Here is a 13,403-nt window from a genome sequence, read left to right as displayed (position 1 = left end):
AGTAAACGTGCCATACTTTTTTACCCCCCCTCCAAGTTGTCCGAGGCATCAGACCGGCGGTCGTCGTTGTCAGGTGGCGTTTCAGCGAGTGCGGTGAGCCCTCACGTCGCATCTGCGTCAGCCGCTAACGCAAACCTACCTGGATCCAAGATGGCAGCGTCGCGGCGCTTCCGATGCGTCCGCCTTTCAGGTGGAGTGTTAGACGTAAAGATAAGATCCGGCCTTCAATCGCTTGTAAACTTCAACTCAGGTCAGCGGCCTTTTTACGAAAGCAAACAAAAAGCTGCCTGATGATCACAATAAGGAAACATTTTAGTGTGTTTTGATTCCCAGAGTGAGGAAAAGAACTACAAACTACCACAGTGGGATCAAAACATGGAGACAAATTTGTTTGCTGTGTGCGTTACCAGTGATAACTTTCTTCAAATGTCTTCAAAACTTGAAACACTTTACTGTCATTGTGCAAGTCAGCCGACAGTGGAGAAGGTTGAGGAGGAGGAGTTGTGGTTGGGGGGAGGGGAGGGGGCTTACTCCCCCGCGGGAGGCCACGCTGAGGCGACGCCAGGCGGCCAAGCGAGCAGCAGCAGTGCGCTCCGAGCGAGCTCGGCGTGCGCGCACCCTCAAGCCGCTTTGCACCTCCGGAGAAAACTGTAAGTACAGTCCGTTTTTCCAGAGTACTTTTCCTAAAGTGCAGTTAGAATAAGACTTGGAAAATTAATTCACAAAAGGACGTATGCAATTTGAACCTTTTGTCATATTTGTTAAAACTGCCTGACTGAATCTGACAAAAAAAAACTTGGTAAAAAAAAAAATCTCAGACTCCATTTTGTATTTTTAATTAGATGTGGAAAAGCAACCAATCAGAGGCTGTGTTAGTCATTTGCAGTTCGCTCATGCCTCGCCCCCCCCAGTTGTTTCAGGGACTTTGCTGAAACTATTGCGGAATATCCAACTTTAGTCATCAACCAAAGTTAAAGAGGTATCAGTTTTAAAATTGAAAACAAGTATTAGTACTTCTCACCATTTTGTTAATTATTCCCTTACAGTTGACAAAATCCTAGCAGATGCATGATGGAAGAATCCCACGACCAGCAGGTCCCTCACGGTTTCGCCAAAGTAAGTCCGCATACATGCAAGAATTCTCCGAATTTTATTTTTTCCTGTCTAAATGTGTCACAAAAAAAAGAGTGTTTATGTTTAAGCTTGTTAAGGCTCACTCAGTCATTCATTCAATTACACAATCGATTTGTGTGTGTTTGCAGAAGACGGTGAAAAAGAGGAGAATTTGTGAGAGGTCATCAAACGTCAGGAGAAAGTTGATTAAGTCCAACCTGTCGGTGGACACTGAAGGTAATTTCACGGCCGCTAAACATTTTAGCCACAATCCAATTGTTGTTTTTTGTGTGCAGCTGCATTACAGCACTTTTTGTGATGAGGCCACGCCCCTTAAAGGCACACATCCAACACAGTTTCAACTTTTAAAATTGTTTATTATACAAAGCGGTGCTATTTTCCTTACGGTGCCATGTTAGCAACATGTAATGTAGTGATTGGAGTGGACTTGTCTTGAAATTGGGCCGTTTTTTTTTTTTGGGTACCCATCTGCAGAACTTTTCCAAGACCTGAATCGATTGCAGGAGATCTGGCTGGCAGAAGGTGAGCTATCTTGACTAAAATATTTTTTAAACAAAAAAAAAAAAATTGTTTAAATATGTTAATATTAGCAAGGTCCCCAGTTTTTTTTAACATGAGCTTGAGGCCAAATTAAAAATTCATACATAAAATTTACTTGTAATTATTGCTTTAATTCTATTATATAAGTGGAATTTTGAGTTTTGAAAATACAGCCATAATATATGAGAAAGTTGCGCAATCTTTAAAAATTCAGAAATCTTTCAAATCTCATGGATCTGCTCACTTATTGTTGAATTAAAAAAAAAAATGCTTCAAAATGTTTTAGCGTCAAGCTCAACACTGATTTAACACTCATGATTTAAAATGTAGCTCTTTTTTTTCTTTCAAATCTGAATATTGAAGAGACGATTTTTATAAAAATCCAATTAGAAAGAGGCACCTGCAGACATTATGGTGGGGGGTTGTCTTGGTTTGAGTTGGGGGTGGAGTGGTGGGGTCTCGAGCTAGAGCAAGGAGGTTCTAGCTGTGGGAGTGTCATCATAAATTAGCTGTGCAACGCTCAGTGTCTGCCGGGCTTTTTTTGGCGGGAGCTGCTGCGCCGCCTCCCTTTGCTCTCTCTCTCTCGCTCTCTTTCTCTCTCTTCCTCTTCTCCATCATCTCCAGCTGCATCATCACCTTGTCTGCTTCAATTCCTCCTCCTGCTCCTCCTCGCCTGCACAAAAAGACAAGAATGGATCTAACCACTTTTTCCTGACGCGCTCAACAGAAAAAGACACTTTTTTTGCTTTTGCTTTTTTCAAAGTTTTCTCTTGCAGACTTTTTTTGTGCTCTTCTTTGAGATGTTTTTCCTCCCATGGCAAGACTGGCTCACTGCGCTCTAAGTGAGACGGGATGCTTCAGGATTTAAGCGCCAGCGTCCTCTTTCCATCGTGTCTGCAGCGCACAACTTTTGGTTAGTGCAACTCTCGACAAGATGTGTGCAACTTTGTTTTTTATGATGAAGTGAAGCGTTTTCATTTTGTTGAATGGTGAAATGGCTTCTTAACTGGTTGAAGCTAAAATGTTGATGTCGTTGTTTGGAAGTTCACAAAGAACTGAGCAGATTTGTGGGGAGTTACAATTCCGAAGAGGAAATATCTTTCGGGGTTGTTACCTCAAATGTTCTTCTCGGCATTCAAATGTAAAAGTTTGCATTTATAATACAATTTGAACAATAATTCAAAGTAAATAAGCACATGAGTGAAAGTTGACTTTAATGTGAATTTTTGCATGCTAAATGTTTTTTGTTGGCCATATATCAATTTTTTAATTAAAAAATAAATACGGCAAATTCTATACATTTCAAAGTACATTTTTGACGACACGTAAATCCTAAAAAGTGTTTGTGCTTATTTGTTTCATTCGTTTCTACAAAAGGCTGCCATCTTGTATGAATATATATATATTTTTTTTTAAATCAAACAGAAATTTTGAATGTATAATAATGAAAATCACTTTGAAATGTACGGCTTTTTTCTAGTGTTCCTGTATTGTAGTGAATACTGCTAAAGCTCACCTTTACCTTAAAATAAGCAGTTCCATGAAAAATCAAAGAATTCCAAAATTTGAAATGCAGCTTTTTGTTGTCACCCCAACAATAATCAGCAGTATGATCTTGGAATTCTAAAACTAAGTCTGTGACAACCGGGTACGTGTTTTCTGTCAACAAAAATAATATTTAGCATATTTTTGGAGTTTTTTTCAAATGCATGTTAAACCGACAAAACAGTTTGTCTCAAAATGACAGCACAATATTTCATACTGAGATGATAAGATTCACCAATTTTCCTTTCCTAGATAAGCGCGTGTATTTCCAAAGTGTCATCTGCAGCCATCATTCTCCTTTCAAGCAACTTCAAAATACTTCTTCCTTCTTCTTTGTATTAAAAAGAAATTGATTTGACAGCGGGTGAAAATGTTGAATATGGAATGAATATTTGATCCCGGCTCAGGATGACACTTCCGACGACGACGGCGGCTCTTAACTTCCTGTCCTGTTATAAGCCAAGATTTATTAGGAGAGGTAATTGGAAGGAAGGACTCGGGGAACCGGGCTGAATTTCCCACTTGAGGGAACTTTGGCAGGTGCCGTGTAAACGTTCGGACAAATCTTTGGACAATGAATGTCATTTTATGGATGGTGGAATTGTTTTTTTGGGGGGGGGGGGGGGCAAGTACCTTATTTCACTTCCTTTCTTCCTTCCCGTGTCCGTTTCTTCAGCCAAACATTTTCCAAAATGTCCAATTTTCAAGCCTACTGTGCTTTCAAATGCTTCCCATTGGTTGCCATGCACGTCTGCGTGGCAACACAGCAAGCTCAGTCCGAGCAAAATCTTTTATTCCTTCTCCCTTTGCAATTACAAAACACTTTTGTACTTTAGTTGTAGATTCGATGAGACGTCAGTCTTTTAATGCTTGAAATTGCTACTCTTTGCTTTTATATGGCAACGTTGGAAGCCGTCTGCTAAAAGCAAAAATGTCTACTCCCGTTTTATATCCCCCCCCCCCCCAAAAAAAGGTTTTAGTTTGTAATAGCATAATATTTAAAAAAAAAGACAACCATTTGAGTGTGTATAAAATAGGTGGCAGAAATGTGTGTGTGTGGCTGCTTGGAAGATTTCCCCGTGTGCACATGATGCCAAACAAGAGATACAAAGTTTCTTTTCTCTTTTATTTCAGCTCCCTCTGCTTTTCCAAATCATCCTCTTTATTCATCGTGTAAAAAAACAACAACCTTAAATTGGTCAACAAGTACAAAGTACAGGAAGTCATTCAGAAATAAAAAAATCAGATCCACAATATTTAAAAAATAAAATAAATGGATGACGAACAATTAAATCGTGTCATCGTTCTCTCGTCCAGAGTGAAAGAATGAAAAGCAGACATGTCGAAACGTGTTATGCTAATTGGAGCTAATGTGTATAAATAGAGGCGATAATAGCCGCGTTGAAACTTGATTGGCGCAGTGTCCGGGTTGGGGAATTAGATTTTTTTTTTTTTAGGTCATTTTTGGGAGAGCCAAGCGGGCAGGTGCGCAGGTAGCAGGTAACATTCAGCAGGCGATGGAGGGGGGAGCCAATTAGAAGACGCTAACAATGGGAGACTGCGTGATGGCATGCCAGCAAACGGTGAATAGAGTCACCTACGCATTCAAAAGCGTATTAATTAGCAACATTGCGCTGAGATTTTGCTCTCATGATCCAAACAATTCAAAACCGTCTACAAAAAAAAAAAAATTGATTTATTATGGTGACATACAACAGTACTGCATAATGAAAATGGTTGAATTTAAATCATATTTGAAAATGGAGAATTGTTGTTTTTAAGGGCTGATTTTGTTGGTACAGCTCTTGTCAAATGTCGGACTTTAAATGATCAAACCCAAATCCACTTTTAAAATGTTGTGAAAAATTAAAAAAAAAAATCTTAAATGTATGTTTCTACAAACTGAATTGCAAATTATAATTTTTTCTTTTTTTCCTGAGATACAATTTTCTATTTAAGTAATTTGGTAATTATTTTGGTTTCTATTTAAGTAATTATTTTGGTAATGACTCAGATAATTGGTGTTAAAATGATCATATCCTTGGCAACTGTAAATAGCAAATTTATTTTTTCAATACTTTAAAGATGTATTATTTTAAATAACTCTTTTTAGATAAACAAGAACATTTGGAAAAAAGAAACAAAAACAAAGAAAATATTCAACATTGTGAAAATATCAGTTTGGAATATCCAGGTGCATATTTTTATTCTACTGATTTTTATTATTTTTTATATGCACCAGCACAATTAATATCAGGTCCAAAAGTTGAAATTGAAATTGCTTACTTTCTTCGATTTATTTTTTTAATCCCACCAACCAAAATCATTATCATTCTAATGATCATTTTCTTAATTATTATTCTTTGTGAAGAAGCCATTTTAAGCGGCTTCCACGTTGAAGCGGCTTGGTGGCTTACAAGAAGAAAGACAAAGAATAGGAAGAAGAAGCAGCAGCTCCATCTTGATGTTCACTCGGGGGTCCTTGAGGGAGGGGGGAGGCGGTGTTGGACTTGGGATCAACATCACAAACATCTCAAGGTGTCTTGTCTTGTCTTCTTTGTGCTTGCAGCTCAAGTTCCCGACAATGACGAGCAGTTCGTCCCAGACTTCCAGACTGAAAACTGTGAGTGCCACCACACTTTGCGCACGTGTGTGTGTGTGTGTGTGAGCGTGTGTGTGCTTATTTGCATAGGGATGAATATTGTTTTTAGAGGATATTTTTAACATTGGGAGGGCCAGGCTGAGTGTCACCTGATTTTGGGGGGGAGGCAGTAAAAGGAAAGGAAGGTGTTTGGTTGTTTTTTTTTAATCCAGAATAGAAATGTTCTCATCTCACGAGAGGCCCCTCGACCTTTTTTTTTTTTTTTTTCTCCTCAAAGTGCTTTTTGTGCACACTTTCCTCTAAATCGGGATTTTTCTTCTTTTTGGCCCCTCGCTATGGTCGTACGCTGCGAAAGCGCGTCTGCTCGCAATATTTCTAAGAATACTCGGGATTGAAATTGAAGGTGATGTTAGTCTCACCTGGTTGCTTTGCCATGTGACTTGGGGGGGGGGGGCACCACCAGTGGGGACCACATGTCTTTGGGACAGGACGCCAAAGGACACCAAACATTTCTTCCCAATGTGCTTTAACCCGTTTTGGATTAAAACAGCCATTTTGGACAAAATCCAGTGCATGGAAAAAAAAAGCAGTTACACCATGTTTCGCAAAATTAGGTGGACGTAGCAGGAAGCAAATCTAAAGGACCCATGCCTGGAAAAAAAACAACAACAACACTTTGTCTTGGTCATGAAAACCTAAAAGGTTTAACTCGGATGGAATTGAAGCAGGTTGGCATTCCAGGCCCCGAAAAACACTAGGTGGTCTTCCTTTTTTCTTTTTTTTTTTTCCTTCTAATATTCTTCCCTCTTACTTGAAATGACACATCAAGAAGTTCAAGCTGATTACACTTTAGAAAAACAAACCCTTCAGACAAGCTGTTTTGAAACTACTTTTAGCATTTGTGACCCTCACGTTTAACGGGCTCCCTCTGATCTTGACTCCTTACTTCCGTTTGATTGATTGATTGACCAAGAAAGCTCAAATAGAAGCGTATTAAAGCCATCGGGCTTCATTTAAATCGGGATTTTTCGCTGCTGCCGTATTTTATCGTGAGACGAAAATTTAGCTGTAACTGCTGGACCTCCACTTAATGGTAAATACTTTGTAGTTGATTGTAAATCCCGCCTAAGAGGTCAGGGTGACGGTCCGGTTGTCCTTCAGGAGTGCTGCTGACCATCTGAGCGGCTGAGTTGGCACACTGGCAAGCTGCTGACAGATGGCCCCGTGGTTGGGCATCCCAGACGCCATCTCTCCCATATGGGTTCCTATACCACCACCACCACCACGCAGGCCCGTGTAGATAAAAATGATGGATAGCACTTGATGGGACGTCAACATACACCAAAATAAACCGTGCTAGCTTCTATTATTTTAGTGCGGTTTTATTTTTTTTGGGGCTCTGTACCGCAAAGGCACCCACCCTGCTTCTGTAAATACTTCCCAAAACCACAGCTTGAAAATATACAAGTGTACAATGTGCACACTGTCTCTAGAAAAGAAACCATTTTGAATGATATAGTTATGAAAGAAAGGCTTGTTTGGAGTCCAAGCTTAGAATTGGAAGTGTAGCGGAGCCGAATTTATCGCGCGAGACTTTGTTTTCTTTTTAGCCTCATTTAGCGTTGTGGCGCTACACCGAAGTAGCGCAACTCCAAATTCTCACCTGTTTAAAATGGTGTGAAAAAAAGACAAAATAAACACAAAAAGGTCTGTTTAAAATGCGTGATAGCCTAAAGTGAGATTGCGAGGGGAAAGAAGTGATGCAATAGGCGTTCAGAATGTAGCCTAAAGAATACGAATAGCTTAATAAATCAACAGCGACTTTTATTTTTTTTTAACCAGTCGCAACATCTTGAACTTTGACTTGGCGGTCGTCTTCAATGTCACGTTGGCGTGGAAGCAGCATGGTGGAAGCGTGGAGAAGGAAGAAGCTTCTTCTTTGTCTGAGCTCCACAGATGCTTACCATTAGCATAACTTAGCGGGGAACGGCGGAGGTGTAAAATGGGGCCACACGTTCCGTCTCCGCCGCCTCGCCGCCATTTAACAACGAAGGCCAGCACCTACAGTAGGTGAAAATGGAATAGAAGATGTTTTCACCCTTTGCCAAAAAAACCTTTTCCCCCCCCCCCTATTTTTTTTTTTGTTAAATGAACGAACCGGGAAAGGATCTGCCAAATATGGGCGGCAAAAACACACCATTTGTACCTGAGAATGTCCAACATGTCACAGCCAAGGACTCATTAATTAGCCAGGATTCTTTTTTTGGAAAATATTTATGAATGGATGTCTGATATTGTGCTTTCGGGCATTTTGATTTCAATAGTTTTGTTCATTTGATTTTGGCTGAAAATTTCAATTCAAATTGTATATTTTTTCAGTGGAAGGTCTTTTAAAAGACACCAGCATCTTCTTAATCAATGTGCAGATAATGAGAGCAATCACGCCATGATGGCTGTGACATTCTATATAAGAAAAGGAAGCGTCTGGCGTTGCGCTCGCTATCGATTGGCGTACCTCGGCATCCCGCCGTCGAAAATCCATTGTGACATTTCCACGGGTGACTCTTGGATGTCGTTGTGACGCTCGCACTGTTCAATTAAATATTGTTATTGGCTCTAATCGAACTTAGTTGAGTGTGTAGAATGAACTTAGCTTACACAAAAAAATATTCAACCAAATCTTTTCATCTAACAAAGGAATTTTAAGCTATGCCATGGAGAGGCTAACGGAAATTAGCATAGATGTTATTGTAATTGTAAACTGTCAAACAATTCAATTTAACACTTAAAAAGCAGCAACATATCAAAAAATGGCCTCTTAGAAGCTCTCTCTGCTAACACTTTTTTTTCCACACAAACATCGTCAAAGGTCTCCCCGCAGGAAGTGTCTCTTTGACCTCAGATCGATGACCTCGAAAGGGCATTCCCCCAGCGTGCATTGTCACGCCCCCCCAACCCGTCTTCCAGTCATGTGACATGAGCAGATCCACTTGTACTTATCCAGCAGCTGTCAATCAAGATGTGAGGAACTCCTCCCAAAATCCCCAAATGTCATCCCTAAGAATCTTCCATGATGTCTTGTGTTGGTCTACATGTTGGAAATGAGATTAGACAGCATGCTTTTCATTAGTGAGCCAAACACAATCAAGATCAAGGTCCACTAAAATTTGGACGGCGTGTGGAAGTTCTGGGAATTTTTTTGAATTCATATAAGGTTCTGTTTGGTGTCCTGCTGTAGTGGCGTTTCACGGCCTGCAGCTGAAGATCAAGAGGGAGCTGCACAGTCCGTGCTCCGAGCTGAGCTCCACCTGCAGCCAAGAGCGGCCCTTCAAGCTCCAGTATGGAGAGAAGTGCCTGTACAACATCAGGTATGCGCTTCCTCACCCTTTGCCATTGCACAAAAACGACAAATGCTCACAAAGAATCTCCCGTGTGTGCCGCAGTGCCTACGAGCAGAAACAGCACGCAGGCATGAAACCCTCCAGCCCAGTGACGCCCCCTTGTAGCACCCCCGTGTCCCCACTTCATCATGGCACACCCACGCCCAAACCCGAGCGGACCTACGCCCACGCTCCGCCCTCCTTACCCGATGCCGCCTACGCCATGGACCACAGGTGCGAAACACAACATGCTAGCATAGGGCTAGCAAAGATGCTATTTTGAAAAAAAAACCTCTTGGTTCATCAGATTCCGCCGTCAGCTCTCCGAGCCGTGCCACTCCTTCCCATCCCCGCCGACCATGTCCCGGGACGTGCGGCCCCTGTACCAGCGTCAGATGTCTGAGCCCAGCATTCCCTTCCCTCCTCAAGGCTTTAAGCAAGAGTACCCCGACCCGCTGTTTGAACCCCATCCCGCCATGATGGGAGCGCCGCTGCCCCACATGTACCCCGCCGCCATGATGATCAAGCAGGAGCCCCGCGACTTCAACTACGACTCAGGTGAGCAACTGCGAAAATTATTCCGAAGAAAAAAAAAAACCCTGCTAGCTTAAGTCATGGAATTAAGTAAAAATAAACAAATACAGATGCTTCCCACCACCGTAAGCCTGGTTAAGGAAGTGTAGTGGAGTTGATTAAGTTTGACCATTATTAAGCAAAGGGGCTCTGGTGGGTCTGTGTTGGAAGCCATTTCCTGTGGCGTGCTAATAAGCGAGTGGGCGGAGGTTACAGCCGGTCAACATTCTCAAGCCTACGCTCAAATTCTGGAGCGCTTTGATGACACGTCCATTTATGATGTACACTTTACCTTTAATGCTTCGATGGCACTCCTAGTCATTTGACTACAAGCAAACAAAATCTGTGTGTGATTTTGACATGTTGACAGAAGGACAGGATGGTATGGAGGGGTGCGGCCAACGGCTAACGTAATTAGCCACATTTCCGCCACGCGCCCATTAGCCGGATGAAGTCTGATAAAGATTGAACGGTTCATTTGTCTTGCGCTGTCATGAAGCTATTAGCTCATGACACCGTCGAATGCTAACATATTACGCTCGAAAATATTTGATCATACATGATCAGAATCAGCATGTTGTTGTTTTTTAAATCCTTTCTTGCCTGGGTTTCAGCGGAAGTGCCCAGTTGCCATTCGGTTTACCTGCGCCAAGATGGCTACCTGGCACACGCCAACCGGACTGAAGGTACCAGCAATGACCTTTGGAGCCATCGCAACAACAACAGCAACATTTCCCACGCTCCTTCTCGTTGTCCAGGTTGCATGTTTGACAAAGTTGCCAGGCACTTTTACGACGACACCTGCGTGGTGCCCGAAAAAGCGGAAGGTGGGTACCGTACTCCCGAGACCGTGCTTGATGTGAAACATAGCCCACGAGCGTCCTTCCTGCTTTCAGGCGAGATCAAGCAGGAGGCTGGACTGTACCGCGAGGGTCCATCCTACCAGCGACGAGGATCTCTTCAGCTGTGGCAGTTCTTGGTGGCGCTGCTGGACGACCCGTCCAACTCGCACTTCATCGCCTGGACGGGCCGTGGCATGGAGTTCAAGCTCATCGAACCTGAGGAGGTGAGGACGACTGAATTTATGGCAGCGGCGTTCTTCAATTGCTAAAAGCCGAATGAATACCACGAAATGTTCATTTGGGGTTATTCTGGCATTATTACGCTGCAATTTCTTCCCCATCTTTGAGAGGAACAAAACAATTTGGGTGTTTACTGGAGTTTATTTATGACAGCAATCTGGGAAATAAGACCCCAGAGTGGCTGCGTTAGGAAAGCCGGGTGATTGGCGGGCGGGCAGGTGGGCGCTCCGCCAGACAGGTGCCACAACATCTGCTTTCCTCCTCGGAGCGGCGTAATGAACACAGTTACAGCACGCCCTAATCAGCGTCATTAGCGCCACGTGGACTCTTAGCTTTGTCACAGCTGCTGAGCGTCAGCTATTGTCGTCGCTAAGTACGTACGCGCGTGTGACGCAGGTGGCACGCCGATGGGGCATCCAGAAGAACCGACCGGCCATGAACTACGACAAGTTGAGTCGATCGCTGCGCTACTACTACGAGAAGGGAATCATGCAGAAAGTGAGTCCAATTTGAAAAATGTTTACCGTAATTTGCGGACTATAAGTCGCGGGTTTTTTAATATTTTTGGTCGACTTACACTCAGGAGCGACTTATATACATATATATGTTGTTTTTTTTCACTTTTTTGGGCATTTTATGGCTGGTGCGATTTATACTCCGGTGCGACTTATAGTCCGAAAATTACGGTACGTATGAGAATACGAGCGAGACAACGTGCGGCGCAGCAACACATGTAGACAGACAATTTATTCTTTCAGCACAACTTTGATTCTAATATGAAAGACAACGACATGTGTTTTTAATATCGCTCCCGTTACTTCCACCATCCATCCCGACCATTTCCCACCGTCCTATCCACATCCATCCACCTCAGGTGGCGGGCGAGAGATACGTGTACAAATTTGTGTGCGATCCGGAGGCCTTGTTCTCCATGGCCTTTCCCGACAACCAGCGTCCGGTCCTGAAGAGCGACGTGGAGCGTCACGTCAACGAAGAGGACACCGTGCCCCTGTCGCACTTTGACGAGAGCGCCCCCTACTCCCAGGAGACGCCCTACTGCCAGCCGCACCCGTACAGCGAGGCCTACGTCTACTAGACGGCAGGGACAAAGAGAAAAACATCCTACCTTAAACTTGTTTGACATTTTAGGGCCGTCCTCGAGAATCATCCAATTGACATGCTGCTCAATGACATTGGCTGAATTTGAAGAAAATTCATTCGAAATAAATTTAAAAAAAAAATCCGTCATGTACGCGAAGCATGATGTCAAAGTTTAAAAAATGATTTTGAGGATCCTTCATCCAAAAAATAGGGCGCAAGGGCTCAGTCATTATTATCTTGGTTATAATTATTATCATCAACATGATTTTGTTGACGTGCACTTTATGGACCCTGACGGCTCTTTGGCGTACTTTATGTTTATAGCTTAAGTGTTTTTTGGGTTTTTTTTTAAAAAGAAAATTAAGATGACTACTGTCCAGCATGCCTCACCTCAGAGAGACTCGACCCCCCGTGAGCAGGACAAACTTTGATTCTGTATTTTGGGGAATTTTAGCAAAGCTACATCCTTCTTGTGTGCTCATTTTGAGAGAACATGAGCGCCAATGTGACTTTCTGGAGACGTCAAAAGGATCAAAGACGTTCAGGAGAAAGAAAAAAAAAAAACAATCGAAGTGATGAACTCATGGACGTCAACGAAATGACCGGACACTTGATTAGGAAGCCCCCCCCACCCCCCCCCCCCCGCCCCCCTCCAGAACGTACATCCTACTCTTTCCAATGTTTTGACCCTCTCGTGTATCTTATTCTAAATATCTGTCAACCACAATAATAAACGTACTGTTCAATGAAGACTTTTTTTGAGTGTCATTTTATGAGACCATCAAATCGAGTGGGTTGCTCATGTCTCTCACCTGGAATTTCAATTTAAATAAATGTTTGTTCACACCCCAAAAAAATACGAATACCCCGGCAGATGAATCTCATATTACTTTTTTTTTAACTTGGCTATTTATTTTCTTGTCAATTGTCCAAAAAAATAATAATATAGACATTTTATTTCAAGTAAACCAGCTGTAAAATTGGAAAAAAAAAAGAATTCATAACCTCATAGATGATTTAAATGTCACATTTGGGATTGTTTGATGATTTTATGACTTATTTTGGGCATTTTTTTAATGTCAGGGGGGGATGGAGTTTGAAAAAAAGATCATTGGGTGGTTTCAATGGTACGGATTTAGGTTTAATGGATTATGTTTTGGAAATAAAATGTAAAATACCAATTGGATAAATAAGGGGAGACAATATTGGACAAAATAAAAATTTTAATATTGAGTACAGTGATAGACATCCTGGTGCATACTTGTGTGTGTGTGTGTGCATGTGTGTTTGTGTGTGTCTGTGTGTGTGTGTGTGTGTGTGCGCTCGTTTTCGTGTAGACAAATAGATTCTAGTCTCTTGTCAATTTCCAGCTGTGGCACACAAAGTGTTTAACTAAAGTGACACCTGAGGAAAAATCAATGGCTAATTTAAGACTGCACTTTTTTT

General features: G+C 42.2%; 1 protein-coding gene across 3 annotated transcripts; it reads left to right on the top strand.

Annotated features, from left to right (window-relative positions):
- Nucleotides 1-96: 96 nt before the first annotated feature.
- etv1 (ETS variant transcription factor 1) lies at nt 97-12,580 on the top strand. 3 transcript variants are annotated; one of them, XM_061289354.1, is made up of 14 exons: nt 97-650; nt 843-979; nt 1,047-1,116; nt 1,263-1,350; nt 1,609-1,656; nt 5,789-5,842; nt 9,060-9,189; nt 9,265-9,435; nt 9,509-9,759; nt 10,389-10,460; nt 10,533-10,601; nt 10,671-10,840; nt 11,253-11,354; nt 11,731-12,580. In XM_061289354.1, exons 3-14 carry the CDS (start codon nt 1,069-1,071, stop codon nt 11,950-11,952), a joined length of 1,425 nt encoding a protein of 474 aa, XP_061145338.1. In that variant the 5' UTR covers nt 97-650; nt 843-979; nt 1,047-1,068; the 3' UTR covers nt 11,953-12,580. The 3 variants fall into 3 exon arrangements, with proteins under 3 accessions (XP_061145338.1, XP_061145337.1, XP_061145339.1); XM_061289353.1 differs by having other exon boundaries at nt 97-1,116; XM_061289355.1 differs by lacking the exons at nt 97-650; nt 843-979; nt 1,047-1,116; nt 1,263-1,350; nt 1,609-1,656 and adding an exon at nt 2,190-2,587.
- The last annotated feature ends 823 nt before the right edge of the window (nt 12,581-13,403 follow it).

Source organism: Syngnathus typhle, linkage group LG10 (assembly GCF_033458585.1).
Source record: "Syngnathus typhle isolate RoL2023-S1 ecotype Sweden linkage group LG10, RoL_Styp_1.0, whole genome shotgun sequence".
NCBI lineage: Eukaryota > Metazoa > Chordata > Actinopteri > Syngnathiformes > Syngnathidae > Syngnathus > Syngnathus typhle.
Note: the sequence above shows the minus strand (reverse complement) of the source record. Positions and strands in the feature narration are given on the sequence as shown.

Coding starts and splice junctions, on each gene's coding strand:
- etv1 (XM_061289354.1), top strand. CDS start 1,069: ATGATGGAAGAATCCCACGACCAGCAGGTCCCTCACGGTTTCGCCAAA. Junction 1,657..5,788: donor GGAGATCTGGCTGGCAGAAG/GTGAGCTATCTT, acceptor TTGTGCTTGCAG/CTCAAGTTCCCGACAATGAC. Junction 9,190..9,264: donor AAGTGCCTGTACAACATCAG/GTATGCGCTTCC, acceptor TGTGTGCCGCAG/TGCCTACGAGCAGAAACAGC.